This window comes from Rhinatrema bivittatum, chromosome 4, assembly GCF_901001135.1.
Source record: "Rhinatrema bivittatum chromosome 4, aRhiBiv1.1, whole genome shotgun sequence".
NCBI lineage: Eukaryota > Metazoa > Chordata > Amphibia > Gymnophiona > Rhinatrematidae > Rhinatrema > Rhinatrema bivittatum.
Window position 1 is genome coordinate 344647535 of NC_042618.1, and position 25082 is coordinate 344672616.

Below are 25082 nucleotides of genomic sequence, written 5' to 3' on the forward strand. Positions count from 1 at the left end.
GTGCTGTTTGGACAAGGTGATTTACCTACTATGGATTTTGCTGATGCTGGGCCATCCCCTCAGGCTGAGGGGAGTAGGGCTGAAGGTGATATGAGTGTATCCCTTCCTACTCAACTTCCCCTGCCCAAAACATCTACAAGAGATGTGGCTCAGTAAGTCAGCGGTAGTCTTGGGCCTGTGGGTGCTGGGATGGACGCACCCTCCTTTTCCTGGGTCTATACACTCTTCTGCAGTGTTGCCCGGCAGAGACTCGGGGCTCTCTATTTTCAGCCACTGCAAGCATGCACAGCGGTGAGGCGGTCACTGTTGATGTTCAGGAGGATGTGGTCGACTATATATCGGATGCTTCCGACAGGGATTTGGGTTTCTCCCTTCTGGATGAAGGGGAGATGCTTCACGATTTGGAGCCACACGACACTCAGATTTATTTATTTAAAAACATTTCTATACCGTCGCTAAGTTATATACCATCACAACGGTTTACAAATAGGCACATAGACTAAGGTAAGTAAATGTAGGATATCGTACATTCTAACAGGTGCCAATAAAGTTCGGTTACAATTTCAGAAATAAAATCATTATTTGAGTAATGTTGGTCAAGTCCAGGTATATTATTGAGTTGCTATCGCTTTGAGATATTACTTCTTAAATGTAGGATTGAGTAAATTCATTCTCATCTGCATTACCCTGTACTTTCATTCTCTACCCTCCACACTCTTTAGTGAAGGCTTTTTTAAAGAGCCATGTTTTTAAATTTTTCTTAAGTTTTGAAATTATTCTGTAATCTTGAGTTCAGGGGGCATCGTGTTCCATAGTATGGGCCCAGCCAATGATAAAGCCCCTTCTCTCACTTGGGTTAATTTTGCTGACTTTACTGAAGGGATTGTTAGTAGTGCTTTGTTTGCTGAGCGGAGGTTTTTTTGTGGAACGTGTACTCGTAAGGCTGTGTTTAGCCAGTCTGCTTCTTTATCATATATTAGTTTGTGTATGGTGCATAAGGCTTTGTATTTTATCCTGTATTCGATGGGTAACAATGTAAGTCTGCTAGAGTTCGGTTATATGGTCCCTCCTCTTTTTTTCCCGTCAGTATTCTGGCTGCAGTATTTTGAAGTATCTGGAGTGGTCTTATTGATGTGCTTGGGAGTCCAAGTAAGAGTGCATTGCAGTAATCAGTGCTAGAAAAGATAAGTGTTTGCAATACTGTTCTGAAGTGGGCAGGTGTGAGTAATGGTTTCAATCTTCTGAGGACCATAAGTTTTGCGTAGCCTTCTCTTACGTTTATAGATATGTGTTGCTTCAGGTTGATTTCTGGGTCCATTATTACTCCCAGATTCCTTACTTTTTCGGCTAGCTCAATTTTTTGGTTATTTCTTAGGGTTATCGGTGTTTGAATGATTTCAGTATGTTTTCTCTCAAGGTGAAGGAATTCAGTTTTGTCAATGTTGATAACCAGTTCCATTTGGTTTAATAGTTGTTTAATTATGTCTAGGTACATGTTAGCTAGACTTAATGTTTTTTCAATTGTGTCGTCTATTGGTAGAATTAATTGAATGTCGTCTGCGTAAATGTAATGTATTATCCCTAGGTCTGCCAGCACATGACATAGGGGTAGCATATATATGTTAAAGAGGGTAGTAGACAGCGCTGAACCCTGAGGTTACTCCTGTTTCAAGTTTAAATTTTTCTGATAATTTGTTTTTTATCTGGACTTGAAAGAACCTGTTTAGGTAGGATCTGAACCAGTTTATTGTTTTGTCACATAATCCAATTTCTTCAAGTCTTTTTTTAGTAGTATTTTGTGGTTTACTGTATCAAAGGCTGCAGATAAGTCAAGCATTGTAAGGATGTAATGTTTACTGTTATCAAAACCTCTTAGTATGTTGTCTGTTAGTGAGAGAAGTAATGTCTCAGTGCTGTAGTGTTTTTGGAAGCCATGTTGTGAAGGGTACAGTATGTTATTATTGTCTAGGTGTTCAGCTAGCTATTTCTGTACTGTTTTCTCTATTAATTTAGCTAATAATGGGAGGTTTGAGACTGGGCGGTAGATAATGAGGATTAGTGGGTCACTATTTTTCTTTTGATTGGCTTAATGATTGCCCCTTTTAGTGTATCTGGCATTAATCAGAGTTTTCATAGAGTTGAGTTGCCAGGTTTGTTTCAGACTCTGAAGTCATTTGGTATGGCTGGGGGTGACTCTATGGTGGTGCAAGGGAAAGGCCCATTATTGGTTACACTATGCAAGGCATCATGTTTCTTTACTGTCCAGGCAATTTAAGAAGGAACTTCCCTGAAAATAAATTCATAGGAGGGCAAGCTTTAGCGGGATTGTGCCCCTTGGTATGAAGACAAGGGTACATTTTATGATTTCCGAAGGTGGATATCTTTTGTAGGTGTTATTTCCAAATGAACCACCATCCCGATATAAGGAGGGGCAGCTCTACACGATGCTCAGGATAGGTTTGAGCCTATCCTTCGGCAGATCTCGCGGCCATGGTGATGCATTTACAGACTGCATCCTGTTGCTGCCTGGTAGTTCGGACTTGTTGCATCTCTCTCTTGAAACACGTAAGGAATGGGGTCTGATGGCAGGTCCATGTGGAATGGCGAGGGGGGGTGGGCGCTGCATTCTTGGCCAAGGAGCCACTAGACAAGTGACTTCCGTGTTTGTGGCTATATGCCAGCTGTGGCTACAACTTCCAGGTCCAAGCTCATAAGGATACCATTTTAGAATTTTCTATTAAGATGCACACTCCCGGTACTGGAGCTCTCCGATCTTATCAGTGAAGGTCCGAAGACTCGCCTATTAGTTCAGGTGGGTCCAGTTTATGATGGACCAGTGAGCTCTTGGCATAAGGGATGGCTATACTCTGGAATTCCTCTATCTCTCCTTGCAACTCTCTACTGAAGAGTGTGGCAATAGAGAGTAACTTATGGAGGCTGTTGGACTTGAAGACTGTCATACCTTTTCCCATATCGCAAGAAAATACCGGCTGCTATTCCCCTTATTCTGTCGTTTCTAAGGAAGCTAATCTTTATTTGCGTTTGAATCCTTCCAGAGGGAAACTCTGTGTCAGAGAAGTTTCCCACATCTTCGTTCTGGCAAAGGCATATTTACGCATTTCCTGAACTTAGCTGTTCTGGGACATCAAGTTCTCAACATCTCTGGCATACATACGGATCTGGAGAGTATTCGAAGCCTGGTGCGAGGACCGCGGGACACTCCCGCGGATGGCCAAGATCCCCATGATTGTGGAGTTCCTACAGGAAGGTATGAAGAAGGGGTTGTCACTCAACTCCCTCAAGGTCCAAGTGGCAGCCCTCTCCTGCTTCAGAGCTGAGGTGAATGGAATCAGTCTATCAGCTCATCCGGATTTGACCAGTTTCCTAAAAGGAGTTAAGCAACTTCGGCCACCCCTAAAGTGGCCAATGTCCCTATGGAACCTCAATCTGGTATTAGACTTCCTAGCGGGGGCTTCCTTCAGACCAACGCGTGGCCTGTCACTACGCCTCGTAACATTGAAGACTGTATTCCTGGTGGCAATATGTTCAGCTCGTCGCATCTCTGAACTACAGGCACTATCCTGTCGGGGACCATTCCTTAGGTTCACTCCTGGAACCATACAGCTGCGCACCGTCCCCTCCTATCTACCGAAAGTGGTTTCCGAGTTTCATTTGAACCAAGCCATCTCCCTACCATCTCCGGATGAACATAGGGACTCTGACTCACGCCTTCTTCGCCATCTAAATATCGGCAGACTCCTGGTGTGATACCTGGAAAGATCAGAACCAGTGCGCAAAATGAATCGCTTGTTCGTTCTCCACAGCGGGAAGAATTAAGAAGAAGCGGCCTCGTGGGTGACCATATCTTGCTGGATCAAGGAAGTAATCAAGGCAGCCTACATAGAGGCAGGAAAGCCCTTACCACTGCAGGTTAAGGCTCATTCTACTAGGGCCCAGGCAATATCTTGGGCAGAAACCAAGCTGCTGTCACCCGCCAAGATCTGTCAGGCGGCGACATGGTCCTCCTTACACACCTTTTCCAGGTTCTACCGCTTGGATGTTCAAGCCCGAGAAGATGCAGCCTTCGCAAGGACAGTACTAAGTGGGCTATGGGCAGCCTCCTGCCCTGTCCAGGAGTAGCTTTTGTACATCCCACTGGTCTTGAGTCCATCTGGCTACACGCTAGGAAATGGAGAAATTACTTACCTGATACTTTCGTTTTCCTTAGTGTAGACAGATGGACTCAGCCTCCCGCCCACGGCTGCCCCAGAGAAGGAGGACCTCGGAAAGTGAACCTTTAGACTAAGCAAATACGGGTAAGTTGTTGCCTACCCCTAGTTCAAGACACCCGCAGTTTGTCCGGTGTCTGCGCTGATTGGTTGAGTGCACTGGCGGTCTCCAGTTTTTTTGAATCAGTTCAATCAAGTTAATTAAGCAAATATATATCCAGAATAGCTTTTCAAAGAGAATACTGAAGAGCTGAGCTCAATGCAGGGGTATATCTAAGGTGATGTTAGCTTTGAAATCTGACTCAGACTCCCATCTGCTAGCAGAAGAGCACATAACCCACTGGTCCTGAGTCCATCTGTCTACACTAAGGAAAACAAAATTATCAGGTAAGTAATTTCTCCAATTGTGCAGGTTCTCAGTTTCCACCAAAGATTAAGAGGGACGGTCCTCCGCTCATGGCTCAAGACCTTACTTTTGACCATAGCCACAAAGACGCCAAGAAGCAAAATGGAGAGAATCCAGGTTTAATGGGGAATGGAATAAGTCTGTGTGCAGCCCGTGCTGATTGCCCTGTCTGGTGTGTGTGTGTCTCTCTCAGGAAGGGTGAGCTCCATCGTGCAGTGGGATGAAAACGAATTGCGCCCCACCTCTGGTACTAAGCTTGTGAGGATTGCATACATGTTGGTGGTCCATGGAAGAGCCGTCCGGCAACTGAAGAGGCTCATCAAGGCCATTTATCATCAACAGCATTTCTACTACATCCATGTGGACAAGGTAAGAAGCACGCGTGGAATATGCCTCCTGGTAGGGGCAGATAGATCCAAAGATCTCTGCCAAATGATGGAGAGAGAACCAGTGGCCCTTGCCAACAGAGGTAGTGAGATCAGGCCTGCTGGGCTTTGCCTGCCCATTGTTCCACATGGAGAAATTTGTTCGAAATTATATTTGCTGCCTGTGTAATACATTTATTTTAAATGTGATTTTGAAACATGCTTACCTTGATTGGATAGTAAATTTGATTTGTTTATGCTGCTTATGCAACTGGCTAATAGTGGTTTTCATAAACATTTACAAGAGTCATGGATAAGTAAGCTATGGTGGGTACTTTTGACCTCACAGGTCAGTATACTGAGTAAAGAAAATCACTTCCCCCCCCCCCCCCCAAACATTTGTTAGCTTTATGATATAATTGCTACCCAAATACTTTGTTGGTTGCTCATCTAGTAAGTTCTATATATTCCTCCTAAATGTTATTTTTGCTTTTTGAAACTACAAAACTGTATATAAATTTGTTAAACAAGTTAAATTATTTTCTTAGATGGGGAGGCAGCTAACATTTTGATTTTCTTTTGTGTGTTGTATGCATTTTTGATGTAGGGGTGTTTGTGTACCTATAGAGCCTGATTCACAAAGGCTTTTCTCACTTTCTGTGTCTCTGTGGGTTGAGGTAGAATTTAGTGAATTGGGCCCATAGTGTTCTTTTATGTACAGGATGTGCTTCTGGGCTATGCAGGATGCAGTCTGGGTGGGGAGGAAAAGGTACAGCATTTTCTCCATTACACTGGTTGGAGCTGCAATACAATCCTTTTGATATGAGGACTCCTGTAAGCCAGTGCTTCTCAACCGGTGTGTCACGACACACTAGTGTGTCACCAAACACCGGCAGGTGTGTCGCGTCTCCCTTTTTCCAGCCCCTGTGGGCCAATTGGAAGCCACCTTTCTTCCTACCCCCATTGCCCAATGGGAAGCCTCCTTCATCCTGCGTGGGGGCAGGCAGAAATCGGAAACCTCCTCCCTTCTACCTACTAGTGGGAGTAGGAAGAAGGGAGGAAGCCTTTGATTGGCTGGTGAGGCAGGCATCGCCTAGCCCAGGGGTGGGATGGGAGAAATAGCAGTTTCGAACTCCGAAGCAAGGCCACCACAGCCTGTGGCAGCGAAGAGGAAATCCGACCCCGACCGAGGCCACCACGGGAGCCCATTCCCGTGGTGGCGCAAAAAGAAGGCCTGCCGGAGTAAAGCCGCGGCGGAACTGGAGCCCATCCCTGCAGTGAAGAAAGAATACGTTTTTGGTGAGAGCTGGTGTGTGCATGGGTGTGAGAGCCTTTGTGTGTGATTGAGAGAGAGACTGGTTGTGGGCGCTAAGGAAGAGGACTGTGAGGACAGAGCTTCAGCAGCCCTTGCTGCTTCTGGTTAGTGCTATTGGCCTGGAAGGGAAAGGAGTAGGAGAGTTGCTGGAGAGGGTAAGTAAAGGTGGCTTTTTAAATTTATTTTTCTTGATTGATTGCCATTTTAATTATTGGGTATTATGCGATGTCTGTTGTTTTGAAATATTTTATTGATATTTGGACATGTTTTAATAATTTTTATGAGTTTTTTTAAATTGTTGGATATTATTCTGTTCAGCAGCTGTTTTCTAACATTTTTAGTATAGCTTTACAATTATTTCTGTGTGTGGCTCTATAGCAGCTTGGCTTATTCTGTTTTCCCAATAGGAAATGTATTAGTGTTTAGGGCCTGGTTTAATAGTTGTATTTCTTAGATAGGATTGTTACTTTATTTATTTAAAGGGTTTTTTTTTTAACCGACATTTGTAGGTACATCTGTTTTTAGTGTGTTCCATAATACAGGTGTAACTTTGTGCGGGTTAGTTTGTGTGCAATATTATGTCAGGTGCTATATTTCTCTTTCCATTTCTCCAGGTTCACACTGCATGCAGAGTGTCTTTTTTGGTTTTCCATTCCAGTTTCTGTCTCCATATTTATAATTTGTGGTTTTTCTGTACTTGATGAAGGGTGTGTGACCAAGGTGAGGTATTTAACTAGCATGTAGGCATTTGTATCAATCTTATTTGTTGTGTTTTCTCAATAGGATATGCATTAGTGATAAATTACTGTCCCTTCATAAGAAAGGCTATTGTGCGTGATAGTAAAAGGAGTTTGTTTTGCTTTTACTGGGATGTCATCAGAACCAGAATATCTTTTTTGTATGGCGAGTTGTACAGGGTAATGCCCTAGATCTGCTCTGCACTCATTGCTGGGGGTTGAGGGGATTCCTGTGGATGTAGAGTGCATGTTTACATTTAGCCCCGTGATGGTCACATGTTCAGTGTGTCACGCATGTGAGAACAATCTGTCAGGTGTGTCCTGGCCAAAAAAAGGTTGAGAACCACTGCTGTAAGCTATGTAGGTAAAGTGCCATTCCTATCCATGTGGTAAATCTTGATGGGGTGCAGAGCAGTGACTACAGTCCAGGGCATTGCTTAAAGCAAGAAGCATCTCGTCTTCTGAGAGGGAATATTGCTTAGATTCTAGGTTTGATTTGAGGAGGGTGGATAATCTGTGCTTTGTTTTTAAACCCATGTCTTTGGCAGCGTTCCAATTACCTGCACCGAGAAGTAATGGAGTTGGCAAAGAACTATCCGAATGTCCGGGTCACACCCTGGCGCATGGTCACCATCTGGGGTGGGGCCAGCCTGCTGACTATGTACCTACGCAGCATGAAGGACCTGCTGGAGATGCCCGATTGGCCCTGGGATTATTTTATCAACCTGAGTGCCACAGACTACCCAACCAGGTAAAGAGAGAGGGAGGTCGTTAGGTGGGGCTGGATAGGACAGATGATGCAGTATCCTAAAAATCCAAGGCCGGAGAAGATCAGAAAGCAGGAGGTGGCCTGATGGCTCACTTAGTAAATGCTATGCACTGCCATGTGGAAGATCCCCAAGTTGGTTCTTCTGTGCCCTAGGATGGCCAGGGCCGGAACTGCTGCAGAGGTGGCATTCACAGTCCCAGGGGAGGGGACATGGTCATCACGTAAGAGTGACAACTTATCAGTTAGATTCAGGGCCCATGTTTGTGGGGTTCTGGAAGGGGTGTGCGGCCCCTAATGCCGGACCTTTGCGGCAATGACTAAACGAAACCTAAATTGGGAGGGGATATAAAATAGGGGGCAAAATCCCTGGGTAGTTGTGAATGAAGGCTCCTGGACCTGATTGAGCTGAAAGTGCAAAAGAATAAGAGGAAAACTATTGGATCAAAAAAAGAAAAAAAAATGGCAGGAGTATTCTCTAGAGGAAAGTGGAAGTGCCCCATGGAGTGGCAATCGAACTCAGTAAAGACTGAGGAGATTGGTGCATGCAGAGATGGTAAATGATGACAGACGAAGGCCAAAATAGAGAGTTGTGTTGGATACAAGATATACCTTTTTGTTTAGTATGCTTTTCAATGAAAAATGCAGCCTCATTCTTGGTAGACTTGGCTCACTTCTTCATCATCATTCTTTTCTATGTAACTTTTAATTTCTTTTCACCAGGCCCAATGATGAACTAGTGCTGTTCCTATCCAAATACCAAGATAAGAACTTTCTGAAGTCCCATGGCAGAGACAATGCCAGGTAATGCCATCAGGGAATATTGTACTTGGTAATTGCACCTGAAGGTCTCTGGATACTTTTTTAGATATGTGCATTTCCCTGAACGTACCCAGATCAGTCTAGATGGCTGGGTTTTGCTCCCTTCCAGCAGATGGAGACAAATTTTTGTATACCCCTGGCATATAACCTGGTGTTTAATACTAATTGTCTAAATGCTTTATAAATGTACTATTAAACTGATAGTAAATTTGTTACATATATTCCTTCCACATAATATTATGTCAAAAAACTTATAACATTAAAATGTTACACATACTTATTATTCATAAATTATTTTATTATTGATTCATCAACTAATTCTTAACATAGTGTAGATACCCAACAGTTTCCAGAAAAACATTTATCATAATTAACATAACAAACTCCCATAAAACACACTAATCATTCACTCAATCACTCATACTATTATTAAAATCCTCACCATATTGCACATTTCCCTAAATACCTATTGAACAAAAATTACAATATGAGACAATAATCCATGGTTAATATACATGTACAGTATCAAAATTTCCAAAGTATAAATCTTTGTAATCCTTCAGCAATCATTGATATTCTTCAAATCTTCAATACATGTGTATTTTCACTCCTTTGTATTCTCAGTCCCGTGTATTCTCAATCCCGACAAGGACCCTGTTTCGCACTTAAGCTTCCTCAGGGGTTGAATTAATACCACGATTTTAACAGATCCACTACTCCTTCATAGGGACTCAATTCTTCAATATATTGACTCTTCCATTCACTCGTCGGTACCCACACTGCCTGTAATACAGATTATCAATAGCTATTCCTTAAGACCAATGAGACATACACAAGAATAAAGATTTTTTTCACCTAATATATTAACGATAACCATCAACTAATGATATCTTGGACTAAATACTCACATGTATATATGAATTTCTGAAGACACGAAAGATAATTATTTCCACAAATATTTTCAACGGAGGACACCACACTAACTCCAAACGCCTCCGTAGAATGGGCTGAATCAGCCTCAAGTCTGTTGTACTTCTAAAGCAAAAAATAATGAAATAACCTTAAAACATAACGAAAAGTTCATAATTTAATAGTCAGCACTGAATGTCCGAAATGAGCAGATTATGCTTTTTCACGTCCTTATAGTGATGTTTGATGTTTGTTAAGTTAAGGATCGTGTTTCACCCTTGTTGTTACCATATAACCCGGTGTACCACTTGCAACCTCTCAGTATTTCTCTGTCTCCAGCAGATGGAGGTCAAAACCTGCAGTTCTGAACCTCTTAAAAAAAAAAAAAGAATATTAGGAAAGAAGAATGAGGAGATTTTCCCTCGTAGGAGGATTGGCAGGTCCTGGAGGGACCATCCCTCCTAGTAGGGCTGACGAGCAGAGTTGGTGACCCAAATTGCTCCAATTTCTCCACACTGGAGGTGGATAGCTGGTGGTCCAGTTCCCTCCCTGTCCGGGCTAGAGGAGAGAGAGAACCTGAGTCAAGGCTCCAGATAATCTGTTTGACTTTGCTTTTCAGTGTTTAAAGTTGTTTAAAAAAAAAAAAATTGGAAGTTTCTTTTTCTCTCTGCCTTACTTTTCATCTCTCCGGCAGTGCAGGAAGGTGGCTCAGGGGTCTCTTCTCTCTCTCTCTCTCTCTCCCTTGCTGACGGTCCTCCCTCCCTTGTTCGGCTCCTTCCCGCGTGGTTTGCTGTCTTTTACAGCCGACATGCCCAAGGAGCTCTGTTGCTCCCTGTGTGGCCGCGAGGCAACGCGCTTGTCTTGGGACTCACACTGCTTCCGGTATCTCTTGGCCGGCGAAGGCACTTCGGCAGGGACAGTGCCGGTCCCGTTGTGACCACGCTGGTCTGGGGCGCTGAAGGTTGCATGGCAAGAGGCCGGTGATCCGTTCCTGCTGAGCGCTAGAACGGTAGCCATTTTGGGGACCATAGCCGCAAAGGCCCGGAGTGCCCAAGAGGGGCCATCGAAGGACGATTCTGATCTAATGGATTTGGATACGGACTGTGTGTCTCCTTTTTCGCCAGTTTGTGCTTTTGCGGCAGAGGTCCCTTCTGTGGATGGGGATGACCCTAAAATGCTATATCTCTTTCGGAGAGAAGAGTTGGGTCCCTTAATCCCTGCTGTCCTTGCGGAGCTGGATATTCCAACCCCTCTAGTAGACTTCGACCCCGCCATGGGAGACCCGGTTATGGCGGGCTTGCGGGGCCTGACTATGACCTTCCCTTTTAACAAGTCAGTGTTAAAGCTGATGTTCAGGAGTGGGATACTCCAGAGACTGGGCTAAAGGTCAGCCGTGCCATGGATAAGCTGTATCCCTTGTCAGAGGACCTCCTGGAGCTTATGCGGGTTCCCAAGGTGGATGCGTCTGTTTTGGCGGTTACTAAGAAGACCACCATCTCAGTGGTGGGGTCTGCGGCCCTGAAGGATTTGCAGGAGAGGAAGCTGGAAGTCCACCTCAAGAGGATTTTTAGGTTTCAGCTTTAGGATTCGGGCTGCCATCTGCAGTAGTTTCATGCTTCGGGCTTCCTTGAGATGGGTACAGCAGCTTCAGGAAATCCGAGATTTGTCGCCCTTGGAGACTCAGCGAGCGGAGTATCTAGAAACAGCGGTTGCTTATGGCACTGATGTCCCTATGATCTTCTTCGAACTTCCTCAAGGACGATGGTCTCTGCGGTCTCGGCCCACAGGCTCCTGTGGTTACGATATTGGTTGAAATCTCTTCCAAGGTTCAACTGGGAGCTTTACCGTTTAAGGGCAAGCTCCTCTTCGGTGAAGATCTGGAGCAGCTGATTAAACTCCTGGGTGAAAACAAGGTTCACAAGTTGCCGGAGGATAAGCCTAGGGGGTCCAGGGTCTCTCTTCCTCAGGGCTCATGTTTTCAGACCCAGCGACGCTTCAGGCAAGGTAGAATGCAGTCGTCTGGTCAACGGCAGGCCTCGGAGAGGTCTCAGCCTTGGAACCAGTCCTTTCAGACTCACAAGCTGAATTGGGATTTCCCCAATCAGGGTTCCAGTGGCACCAAGCCTTCTCAATGAAGTGAGGCCGGCCCACTCCTCCGACCCACAGATAGGGGTTGTCTTATGTTGTTTTACGAGAAGTGGGCCAAGATTACATCAGATCAGTGGGTCCTGGACGTGATTAAAGAGAGGTTACGCTTTAGAGTTTGCTCGGCTGCTCAGAAGTCTTTTCCTGCATTTCCCTTGTGGTCCAGCAGGCAGCGGGCGGTGCGGCACACTCTCGAGAATCTGGGTCTCTTAGGGGCCATAGTCCCCGTCCCCCCACTCGAGAGGGGCCGGGGCCGTTACTCCATCTATTTTGTGGTTCCAAAAAAGGAAGGCACCTTTTCGTCCAATCCTGGATTTAAAGAAGGTGAACTAAGCTCTCAAGGTGCCGCATTTTCGAATGGAAACTTGCAATCCGTCATAGCTGCAGTTCGCACAGGGGAGTTTCTTGCTTCTCTGGATTTGACGGAGGCTTGCTTACCCATCAGGATCCGTCCCAAACACCAGAAGTTTCTCCGGTTCATGATCCTGGGGGAGCACTTTCAGTTTTGCGCCCTGCCGTTCGGTCTGGCGACAGCTCCATGAACTTTCACCAAGGTTATGGTAGTTTGTTGGCAGTGCTCCGGAGAGAGGGGGTTCTAGTACACCCCTATCTGGAAGATTGGCTGATTCGGGCGAAGTCAAGGGATTTGTGTGATGTTTGCAGTCACTCAGTTGGGTGATAAACTTTCCCAAGAGTCGTCATCTTCCCTCTCAGTCTCTGCTTTTACTAGGAGCACACTTTGATACCTGAACGGGGAAGGTTTTTCTCCTGGAGGAGTGCATTCTCAAGTTGCAGTCCCAGATCAAGAGTCTCCTGAGGTCCCAGACAATTACTTATAAGTCCTTGGCCTTATGGCGTCCTCTTTGGAATTCGTTCCCTGGGAGTTTGCACATATGAGACCTCTGCAGCAGTCGCTCTTGTCCTGGTGGAGTCCAACCTCCGAACAAGTTTCATCTCCCCCTTCCTCTTTACGGCTTGGCTCGTTCCAGCCTGTCGTGGTGGCTTTCGTCTAGTCATCTGCACCTGTCCAGTAATTAAACGGTGTGGATGCAAATCGGCGGATGTGAAGGCAAGCATATGGAGACTGCCGTATTTAAAGAATTATTGGAATAGTCCGTGGTGATGATCAATATTGGTTGACACGAGAGACTAGTATAAAGGTGACGTATTGAAGAGTTTCAAGCATTGTCCTATAGGGAACAGTTCCTGAGAATCTCTGATTCTGGAATCTCTTTGCGAACGGTCCCATCCTTTCTACCAAAAATAGTATTGTCTTTTCATATCAGTCAATCTGTGGCACTTCCAGCCTTTTTGGATCTGGAGCTCAATTCTCCTTATTCTAGGGATTTGAGACGCCTGGATGTCAGAAGAGCTCTATTGCACTATTTGGAGGTTACAAACAGTTTCTGCTTGTCTGATCATCTTTTTGTATTATGGTATGGTCTAAGAAAGGGTAGAAGGCGTCAAAAGCTATGATACCACGTTGGTTGAAGGAGGCTATTGGGTTTACCTATATCTGTCAAGGTTGCCCAGTCCCGAAGGGGTTAAGGGCTCATTCTACACATTCGCAGGCGACTTCATGAGCGGAATTTCAACCTCGGGAGATTTGCAGGGCAGCTACTTGGAAGTCTTTACACGCATTTGCTAGATACTAACCGTGTGGATGTCCAAGCCGCAGACTGTTTGCAATTTTGGCGAATGTGTCCTTCGAGCGGGATTCTCGCAGTCCCACTTCGTTTAGGGAAGCTTGGGTATGTACAGGGAAAGGAAAATTTGGATCTTACCTGCTAATTTTCGTTCCTGTAGTACTACAGATCAGTCCAGACGCCTACCCACTGCAGAGGTTGAGCCTTTTTGGGTGAGGGAGTAGCTAAGGAGAGCCTGCTTGATTGTTGGGTTTTTTTTTTTCCCCTAACTTTTCTGATCTATGGCATAAGGTTCTGCAGACTTCTTCTACAAAGTTAATTGGTTTTTGTTTCTCATCCTCTGCTCATTCTGGGGATTGGGGGTGGGAGTTCACACGTTCAAAGTTTTTGATTCTTACGTTTTTCTCTGCTTGGTGGCACACCGGGTTACAAGGCGGTGCCTGTGAAATTTTCTCTGTCTCCATCTGCTGGAAGGGAGGCAAAACCCAGGAGTCTGGACTGATCTGTGGTACAACAGGAATGAAAATTAGCAGGTAAGAACCAGTTTTCCTTTGAAAGTCAAAAGCTGTTTCATGCCACAAAATCCTTTGATTGTGCTCTGATCAGTGACTTTGCAGTATATAGCATATGAAGCTTTATAAGGCTCAAGCCGTATGTTTTCCACAGTCGCTCGTGCAATTAGCAGAGATTAAAAGACCCAGCAGATTTAATAAAATGTATTTCTACTATCCTTGCAGAAAGCAAACACTTAACACCAATACAGTAACTGCCGAGAAATGTCCCCTTTGGCTCCCAGACTCTAGTTATACACTTTCTCCTGCTTCTTCTTCCTCCTGCATTTTTTCTACAGGTTCATTAAGAAGCAAGGACTGGACCGCCTCTTTCATGAGTGTGACACTCACATGTGGCGTCTGGGGGAGCGGAAGATCCCAGAGGGAATCATGGTGGACGGTGGCTCCGATTGGTTCTCCCTGACACGCACCTTCGTGGCCTATGTGATTTACACACAGGATGAGATGGTGGCACAACTGCGACAGTTCTATACATACACGCTTCTTCCTGCTGAGGTGCATTGCCTGGGGCATATGAGGTCGGGGGAAAAAGATTTCTCACATCATTTGCAGTAGGAAATATGTTTAGATCAGGAGTTCTCAATCCAGACCTTGACAAGCACCCAGTGAGTCAGGTTTCAATTTTTCAGAAATTTCACAATGCATATGCATGAGAGAGATCTGCATACACTGCTTCCATTGTATGTGCAAATATAATCTTCTGCATATTCATTGAGGATATTCTGAAAGCCCGGCTGGCTTGAAAACGGGTTCAGATAATTCAGTTGCCAGTTAAAATAATTGCCTCTTTTTCTGCGTTTTCTTTGATCCTACAAAGAGTTTAGTGTGTGGTTCTTGAAAGTTCCTCCTGATTTATGGCACCCACTGTTAAGTATATAAGCAAATGAAGGGGTCTGTGCTGTTTTTAATCAGAACTCTATACAGGCATCACATTGATATAGCTAAAGTTTTGAGTACAGCATCCCACAAGTAACATTTTGCATTATGGAGTTCCTTCTGTTCTGATAAGCAGCTTCACTTCTGAGGCATATCCTAAATCTGACTGAAGCGTGAACTCAAGAAAGTAGATTTAAAATATAGGGCTTAACCATAATAGGTGCAAACCAAAAACAATCAAATATATTGGGACAAGAAAGGAAAGAGAGAAATAAACAAGATGATGCACAGTAGAAACAAGCACTTGTCAACTTGATATTTTAAGGATTCGAAGTAGTAGTGCTATTTCAGTTCTCTCGCTCTCTCGATATATATACAGAGGGAATACATGCTTATGGACTCTTTGAATAGCCACTTCTTTCTGCATTAACTGGGAGAGTAGCAATCTAGCATGACCTCCTGTTAGCTGCAGGAATGTTGCTATAGTTTGCACTGGCCAGATGGCTTTGTCATTTCCCTTGTTGCTTAGGGGATTATGGACCAAGACAGAGGGTGTTCTGATGGGTGCACATCATGTGGAGCAGAATTTGTGGAAGATGTTCCCTTAATATCCTTTCCCTTTTATGGAGGGTGCTGCAAGAAGGGGATGGGATGGAAGGTGGCATTGCCCTTTTCTTTACCTCATGGCTTTCCATCGCACTTGTTTTCTCCAGTCCTTTTTTCACACAGTCCTGGAGAACAGCCGTGCCTGTGACACCCTCGTGGACAACAACTTACGAGTGACCAACTGGAATCGCAAGCTGGGCTGCAAATGTCAGTATAAGCACATCGTGGACTGGTGCGGCTGCTCACCCAATGACTTCAAGCCTCAGGACTTTCTGCGCTTGCAGGTAAAGAAGAACCACCAGTTTATTCTTTGACCCTCTTCTGCCTCCCATCTACAACCCTCTACTTTCTTATTTTCCTTTTGGTTTCATGTTGTCTTGCAGCAACTGTCACGGCCTACTTTCTTTGCCCGGAAGTTTGAGTCAACGGTGAACCAGGAAGTGCTGGACATTCTGGACTCTCACCTTTATGGCGACTACCCACCGGGCACCCCTGCCCTAAAGGCATATTGGGAGAATGTGTATGATCATGTGGATGGGGTGAATGGGCTTACTGATGTCACCATGACAATATATACCTCCTTCTCCAGGCTCGCGTTACGGAAAGTGGCATCCCTCGGGCCCAAGGCTGAGAAGGATTGTAGGTGAGTAGGCTGGGATGGCAAGGAGGAGGGGAATAATTTCAAAATCATCTTGGGGGGGGAAATGAGGGCACAAGTCATTTCCCCAAGACTGAGTTTTGAGACATATACATGGTTCCTCTTATGTCTTTTCCTGGTCGTGTCCATAGGTTTGACGCTGCAAGCTTCTTGACCAGTGTGCATCTCTATTTCTATGATGACCGTTTCCAAGGTTACCTCGTGATGCAGGACGTTCCGAAGATGGTGACAGGGCAGATGGAGACACTTGAGATATGGATGATGCCACAACGAGCACTGAAGTTGTCTGGTCATGTCGGGCAATCCAGTCGGTTACAAAGCCTGGAGGTGAGATAATTTGGATCTATTTTTATTCAGCTCTCATAGTGTGTGCCTATCATCCTCATCCCACATGTAACATTTTGCATTATGGAGTTCCTTCTGTTCTGATAAGCAGCTTCACCTCTGAGGCATATCCTGAATCTGACTGTTATTAGTGTTGTTAGAAGCGGTACTGCACCGCCCTAGAAAATTATATAGTGAACACACAGAGTTGGTGAAACAATTTCTGTTCTTTATTTTACGAACTTGCAAGTACGGGTGTCATAAGCAGGCACGCCCACAAAGCAAAAACAACTTACTATTGTACATTCGCTTATCCTTTTACTCCTCCCCATCTCAGGATCCTCAGCCTATCCAATGCCTTCATTTCAGTGTTACCTCTTTCTCAGGCATTTTCTCATGCATCTCAACGTTCTTTTTGCTTAACCAACGTATTCTAATGCCAGGTTTCTTCAACTTTCAAAGTTAATCTATTGTTTCGGTGTCTTTTTCATATCTGCCTAGGTGCTGTTCTTAAATGGCTATTTTTCTTTGTTATTTTCAATGCTATGAGAGAGTCTTATTTCTCTGGTTAGTTTAGTTCAGCTATGAGAATCTTTTTGTTAAAAATCAGTTAGGAGGAGGAATGTGGGGGGAGAGTCATCCTTCCACATTCCTTTCCTTGTGCCGGCCTTGGCACAAAGTATTATACTGTGTTGTGTTTCTCAGCAAGAAGGGGGAAGAGAAGGGGGGCTGGTTAGGCTTTAGCAACTCGGCCTGCTACAGCTAGAAATTTCTAAACATCTCTAATATAATAAAGGAATATAATTATACTTCTATATTATATTTACCATCTGAAATAGCAACACTAGTGAGCCCTAGCTCACACTGAGTACTTGCCTAATAGTGCAGTGGAGATTTGCTAATGCATCAGTATGAGGCTGAGCTACCAGAAGACAATCTGATGATGATTTCTGATTCTGTCTCTGAATTGGGTGCATTGATGGCAGAGGGTGCTGGGCAGATTTAGGGCCCGTTGTGCAGAGACCTTAGCGGACCTGCTGACTAGTAGAGAGACCCTTACCCTCCAGCTTGCCGGAGATCCCAGAATAGGACGGGGAAACTGTCGAAAGAACTGCAAAAGGTACATGGTGCCCAGTACAGGATGGGCACATCTGGTATCGGATGTTCCCAGTAGCACAGATGGCCACCTCCCCTATTGTCCTAGGGAGGGGAGGTGGCCATCAGTGGAGAAAGTATACCTGTTTTAAGAGAGGCGGTTGCAAGTGTCGGTTAATGACACAACTGTAGAGAGCGCAGCTATATCTAGTGTAGTGAAGGATGTAACATGATGCCCCATTCTCCATTTCTGTTTCTGCTCTCAAATTAGTATGAACCTTTTTCTTGAGTGTAGCCAGATGGACTCAAGACCAATGGGTTATGTGCTCCCCTGCTAGCAGATGGAGACGGAGTCTGGTTTCAAAACTGATGTCAGTCTAGATATACCCCTGCAGTGACCTCAGCCATTCAGTATCTGTCTCCTAGCAGATGTGGATTGTGCCTTCCCTATCAGGAACACTGTACTTTTTAGAAGAGGAAATTTGACCTTTTGAATTTTACCTTTAAATTGGAGGAAGATCGAGCCGTGCTCTCCTGCAGTGATACCTAATGGTCCTTTCCTCATTTGAGAATTCCTGAGGCGATTTCCGAGATCCCTCAGAGGTGTGCTTTGGTCCAGTAGCCGGTTCCCGGCATGGACTTTGCTGCTGAAGCAGCTGAAAGGCAGTGGATGCAGGAAGCAGAGTGTGGTGGTGACAGCCTATGCCCTCTCCTCCCGCAGCTGGAGACCGTCTCTGTACTTAACCGGTAAGTGCTGAGTCCAGGTAAGTAAAAGAAGAACTGCGCCAATTTAGAGACATGGAAGGGCTCCGGTAAATCTTTCCTTTTGGTCTCTTGCTCGACATGCCATACTGACGACATTTCCGATCCCATTAGGGCATGGGAAGGGAGTTTCTGAGCGGATTGAGTGGCCCTCTGATGGGCTAGGTCCCACTTCAGGCTCGATGAGGCACTCCATGTGGCAGAGGCCGGTCCTACTGCACACAAAAGTGTGCGCATACCTATGCGTGTAAGTACATGCATACATTAGCACACAACTGGACGCTTATACTTACGCACATCGGGACAAATTTGTGTGCGCTCAAGTTCAAGCTGTAGCCGGCAGAACGCACAAGCTGCACTAAACTATGACTCTGGCAGCAAAGAAGCACAAGCGACACTCTTTGTGCTGTTTGCCATATTAGGGCTGCACAGTCTGACCTTGAATCCTTCCTGTGTCAGTACTTTGAAGAGGCCCAGGGAGGGCTGGACTCTCAGAACCTCTCCAAGCCCGGCCCCTCTCAGTCGGAGGTAGGATCAGCCATAACTTTATCTGGTAGTATCCTGGGTCTGCGTCCTCCTCGGGAGAGGGTAGTTCAGCTGCGCCTACCCCAGTACTTCCTGGCCAAAGCATGGACCTGTCGGCCTTCTATTGGTTGGAATTCTTTCAGGGCCTTCAAGCCTTTGTTCAGGCGCAGTCAGCTGCTGCCCCTGCCCAGACTGAGCCCTAGCTGGGAAGGCCTTATCCTCCTAGCCCTATTAGCATGTCCTGAGGCATGCCTCGCCAAGGGTATCCCTGACAGGGACCCAGACACCACGGATGACGAAGGAGATGCAGGCTCATTGGAGGACGGGGAAATCCCTGCAGACTTAGAACTATACCAGACCATGTTAGGTTTTTCCACAGAGATGAATTGTCTGCACAGGTTTCCCAGCCCCTGAAGACTCTGGGAGTTCCCGGCACGGACCCTTTGTCGGAGCCAAAGCAGAACACCATCCTGGTGTCTCTATAAAAGCCTCTTGCTATTTCCCAATGCTGGAAGCCATCCAGGAGTTAACTGACCTAGAATGGGACGCCCTGGAAGCCAGCTTTTAAACGAGGCTGGGCATTGGAGGCTCTGTACCCTCTGGTCCCAGAGGCCAAAGAATGCCTGCATTGCCCTGGTCTGTGCCATTTCGAAGGGAACTACTATCCCAGTAGAGGGAGGAGCAGCCTTGAAGGATGCACATGATAGGTGGCTGGAGTCCACCCTTAAGCAAGCCTTTCACATGACAGCAGTGATGCTGCAGATCGCTTCCTATTGTGCCCTGGTGGCTTGCTCGTGTCTGCTTCGAGAGAGATAGATTCAGCTATACAGAAGGGAACTCAATGGAAGGCTGCACTCTGATCGTGCACGTAAGTACTTCCATCCACCAGGTAATAGCTTCGCACTCTTGTGAACAAGAAACAAAATGTTTTTTTTATCTGTAGTAATTTTTCCTGCACTATTATTGTTTTAGTGGTTTTAACAGACGCGATTACCAGCAGATTGACTGATTGCATTCAGCCCCCTAGTAAGTTTTACCTTTTCAGTCTGGAGTCAATTGTGATTCGTTAGCTGCATGGCATTTTTCAAGAACTCTTTTCCATTTCCATACAGAACTATTAAGCCAGTATGTCGCTGCCTGGAGTTCCCTCAAGAAGGAGTTACACACTCCGAAACACTGCTGTGTTGGAGGATGCACTTCAGGATGGAATATACTATCTATTTACTGGTGGAATAAGATAAGTGCAAGCATTAGTAGATTTACCTTTCACATTGACTGCACTTGTAATACAGCCTTGTTCAGGAGTATATTTCATATTCTATGCAATCTATGATTAGACAAGCCCAGTGTTTCACGGCTTGACAATATAAGCCATAAAATACACTGCGGCAATATATGACGGTTGCGAGATATTTCCTTCCATTGAGTTCCTTTCTGTATAGCTGAATCTTTATTTTTGTGATTGATTCTTTTTTTCAGCTAACTTTTGGGTTACATAAATTGTTCTATCAAGAGAGAGGCAGTAGCTTGGGGGCACATTCCAGAGAGGCGATGGAGCCCGCTGTGGCCTTCCTAGTGGATGCAAGCTCTGACCTAGGGTGTACCTTGGCCAGAGGAGTAGCCTCGGTAGTGGCGTCCAGAAGACAGTTATGGCTTCAAAATTGGTCAGCGGACGCGACCTCTAAGGCAAACCTCACAAAGATGCCCTTTCCCTGTACGTTCCAGGATCAGTCCAGACTGCTGGGTTATGCCTCCCGTCCAGCAGATGGAGTCAGAGAGAAACTGAAAAGGCACCACCTATATACCCTGGTGCGCCCCCCTGCGATCCTCGCCCATGAGGGATTGAGCTAGGAGCTCCCAGCACTTTTGGCCCTACAGAAACTCGTCATTTCAAACACCTATCTCCAGGGCCTTGGCCTGATGGCTTCAACTCTAGAGGTAGTGCCGTGGGCAAGGACACACATGCGGCTATTCCGTCGTTCCCTGCTGTCACGTTAGAACCCACTGTTGCAAGACTACTCGATTTGCCTCCAGCTACAATGGAAGTATGTCCTCGGCTCCAGTGGTGGCTACAGGAAGTTCACCTAAGCAAGGGTGTAAGTCTGTCCCCATCGAACTGGCTAGTCCTCACGACAGATACGAGTCTCCGAGGGTGGGAGCTCACTGCCAGGAATGGACAACCCAGGGGCACTGGACCAAGGAAAGTGCACTCTGGAACATAAACCGCCTGGAAGCCTGAGCTGTGAGATTAGTGTGCCTGTAATTCAGCCACAGACTCCAGGGCCAGGCGGTCCGCGTGATGTCGGACAATGCAACAATGGTAGCCTACATCAACCACCAGGGAGGCACCAAAAGCCACCAAGTGTCTCTGGAAATAGACCCTCTTATGGAATGGGCGGAGTTAAATCTACAAAGGATCTCTGCCTCCCACATCGTGGGAAAAGACAATATCAAAGCAGACTTTCTCAGCAGGAAAAGTCTGGATCCAGGAGAATGGGTGTTGTTGCCCAGAGCCTTCCAGCTCCTGGTAGATTGCTGGGGCTGCCCATTCATCGACCTTTTGGCCGCATCCCACAACGCAAAGGTTCCCTGATTCTTCAGTTGCATAATAGATCAGCACTCCCAAGGGATCGACACCCTAGTCCAGACCTGGCTAGAGGAGAACTTACTGTATGCCTTCCCTCCGTTGCCTCTGCTGGGCCAGATCATTCGCAAGATCGAGTGCCACAGAGGATTAGTCCTTCTGGTGGCCCTGGATTGACCCAGATGCCCATGGTATGCAGACAAGTGGAGGCTTCTGGTGGAGAACCCCCATACCTCCCTCCACACAGGGACCTTCTTCAACAAGGTCCGATCCTTCACGAGGACCCAACTCTGTTTTGTCTTACGGTCTGGCCCTTGAGAGGGCTCGCCTGACGAAGCATGGATATTCGGCGGCAGTAATTGTCACCTTGCTCCGCATGTGGAAATTCTCGACATCCTTGGCGTATGTGCAGATCTGGAGAATATTTGAGGCCTGGTGTGAGGAAGGTGGGTGCTCTCCTCGATCGATCAAGATTTCCATGATTCTGGAATTTATAGGAAGGCCTGAACAAAGGACTGTCCCTCAACTCCTTGAGGGTCCAGGTGATGGCTCTTTCTTGTTTCAGAGGCGAGGTAAACGGAGCCCACCTGTCAACACATCCAGACTTGGCCCATTTCCTAAAAGGAGTTAAACACTTACGATCATCCTTAAAGTGGCCGGTCCCCCTATGGAACATCAATCTAGTATTGGACTTCTTAGCAGGGCCTTCCTTTCGGCCTCTGCACGCTCTGTCTCTAAGCCTGTTAACGCTGAAGTCTGTACTCTTGGTGGCGATATGCTTGGCTCGTCGCATCTCTGTGAACTACAGGCATAAGCCGTTCCTCCGGTTGACTCCAGGAACATTGCAGCTTTGCACAGTCCCTTCCTTCTTGCCAAAGGTAGTCTCGGAGTTTCACCTGAACCAGTCCATTTCCTTACCATCCCTAGGTAGACGCAAGGACTCCTATGCCACTTAAACATCAGTAGGCTGTTAGCGCATGGTATTTAGAACATACAGAACCAGTGCGCAAGACGGACCACTTATTTGTTCTTCATGATGGAAGGAAACAAGGCGAAGCAGCTTAGGGAGCTACCATAGCTCGCTGGATCAAGGAAGTGATCACGGGAGCTTATACAGAGGCAGGGAAGCTTTTACCCCTTCAGGTTAAAGCTCATTCCACTAGGGCCCAGGCAGTATCCTGGGCAAAAGCTAAGCTACTGTCTCCTGTTGACATCTGCCGAACAGCGACGTTGTCTTCCTTGCACACCTTCTCCAGGTTCTGTCGCCTGGACATCCAAGCCCCAGAAGACGCAGCCTTTGTGAGGGCGGTGCTAACCAGACCATGGGTAGCCTCCCGCCCCATTCGGGAGTAGCTTTTGTACATCCCATTGGTCCTGAGTCCATCTGGCTACACGCTAGGAAATGGAGAAATTACTTACCTGATAATTGTTTTTCTTAGTGTAGACAGATGGACTCAGCATCCCGCCCACGACTGCCCATGAACAGTTCCAAGCAATTGCACATGAATCTCAATTCCAAAGAGGTTATGGGTCATCCTATCCCTAGATCTGGGCATCTATAATATTGCTGAGATTCATCGCTTGTGTTTGGTTGAGTACAGTTACAGTCACCAGTTTTAATCAAATTTTTAAGCAAGTTCTTATTTAAATTATTCAGCTTTATTCAAGTTATTCAATAGTATGTCCACAATGGCTTTTGAAAGAATACTGAATGGCTGAGGTCACTGCAGGGGTATATCTAGGGTGTCGTCAGCTTTGAAACCTGACTCCGTCTCCATCTGCTAGCAGGGGAGCACATAACCCATTGGTCCTGAGTCCATCTGTCTACACTAAGGTAAGTAATTTCTCCATTACTTCTCTTCCTGAAACACACTCCTGTCTAAGCAGAGATGTGGCATGAAAGTCGTGTGGCCAGCTTGGCATCGAGTGAGAGAGCAGATATTCTCACGTTAATTCACTCATGGATGTCATAAACCAGTTTTTGCTAAATTTGGAGAAGACGGAGGCAATTTGCTTTTCACAAAATGTTAATTTTCTTACATATGTACTGTACTCAATTTCATTTTTAGGTTCTCAGATACATCTTAAAGATTCAGTTTGTAACTTGGGCTTCCAGTTTAACAGCTTAATTTTAAAACTCATGTATCTTAAGTCCTTGGATCTGGATATTATACATTTATTACACCATTTGAAATATTAGATCAAATTTTCATATCATTGTACTAACATATGTTCTTAAGGTTGTAAATTATTGGAATTTGGTGTGTAGGTCTTTCAAATTCCTCTCTGTGATTTGCAGATGGTACAAAATTCTGCAGCACGTCTAATTGTTAGTAGCCATCCAAGGGACCATGTTACACTGATCCTAAAAGAGCTTCACTGGCTGCCTGTTAAATAGCATATTGAGTTTAAATTAACTATTTTTTAAACTGTAAAACAGGAGGGTCCAAGTTACCTTTCCTCTTCATTAAAAGTTTATCGACCATCACGTCTTGCATTCTCAAGGGAAGTTTTTACTGGACGTGCCCTTTATTAAGAGGGCATGTCTACATAAAACCCCAAATCAAGCTTTTTGTTTCAGGCCCTTCTCATTGGAGTTCTTTGCTGGACTTCCTTTGCAAATAGTTGAAGGCTTTACTATTTCAGGCAGCTTTTTCATAGTTGTTTTTAATTTTATTATAAGGTTTTATCATTTGTTTTATATTTCATTATATTGCTGTAATTTTATTATAACTATTGTTTTATGTTTACAATTTGTAATCCATTTAGCAATGTACTTCAAAATATGTGAAATATAAATATTTTTAAATAAGCATTGCCCCCACCCTCTTCTGACTCCCTCTGAATTGGGAGCATTGGTTTTCTTTTGCAGGTGGGCACGGCGTGGGATCCGAAAGAGAGGATCTTCCGGAACTTTGGTGGGCTGCTTGGGCCTTTTGATGAGCCACTCGCAATGCAGAAATGGGCCCGAGGCCCTAATCTGACAGTCACTGTGGTGTGGATCGATCCCACATATGTCATTGCCACATCCTATGACATTAGTGTGGACTCTGAGGCAGAATTTACGCAGTATAAGCCGCCTCTGAATCGGCCCCTGCGACCTGGGGCCTGGACGGTCCGGGTGCTGCAGTTCTGGGAGCCCCTGGGGGAGACGCAGTTCCTTGTGGTACCACTGAACTTCCACAAGAAGAAGCCACTCAGGAAAGGTAAAGAAGGCAGGTGCTGAAGGGATTGTCATGATTGGTGAGTTCAGATGCATTTCTGGGTCTGAATCTGGATCTTTTCTTTCATTCCCATCTTTTCCTTTGAGCCTTTCATTTATTTTATTAAACCTTGATTACATGTCCATAAAACTTGAGTGGTACAATTAAAACCAGAGTCCCCCACCATCCCAAAATCATCATCCAAACTAATCTAAAAAAAAAATAAAAAAAAAAAATATATATATATATATATATATATATATACACACACACATTCCCCCCACCTGTCTTCTCAGAATAAACTCCCCATGAGTTTTTTGCTCAGAAGACAGGAAAATTGGTTGTTACCTGCTAATTTTCTTTCTTGTAGTACCAAGGATCAGTCCAGACAGTGGGTTGGGCCTCCTGTCCAGCAGATGGAGGCAGAGAAAAACTGAAAGGGTATCCTATATCAGTATAAACATTACCAAAGTAGAGAAATATAAAGATAACTAGCATAAGATCAAGCAAGCAACAAGTAACTGGTAATTTGAACAA

General features: G+C 45.4%; 1 protein-coding gene across 1 annotated transcript in view; it reads left to right on the top strand.

Moving 5' to 3' along the window:
• The window catches only part of XYLT2 (xylosyltransferase 2), a 36529-nt gene that overhangs the window by 6186 nt on the left and 5261 nt on the right, over nt 1–25082 (top strand). The window contains exons 3-10 of the mRNA XM_029600612.1: nt 4829–5004; nt 7601–7803; nt 8542–8622; nt 14191–14407; nt 15502–15678; nt 15778–16037; nt 16184–16379; nt 24215–24548. Coding sequence (XP_029456472.1) covers nt 4829–5004; nt 7601–7803; nt 8542–8622; nt 14191–14407; nt 15502–15678; nt 15778–16037; nt 16184–16379; nt 24215–24548 — 1644 coding nt within the window. The remainder of the gene's footprint in view (nt 1–4828; nt 5005–7600; nt 7804–8541; nt 8623–14190; nt 14408–15501; nt 15679–15777; nt 16038–16183; nt 16380–24214; nt 24549–25082) is intronic.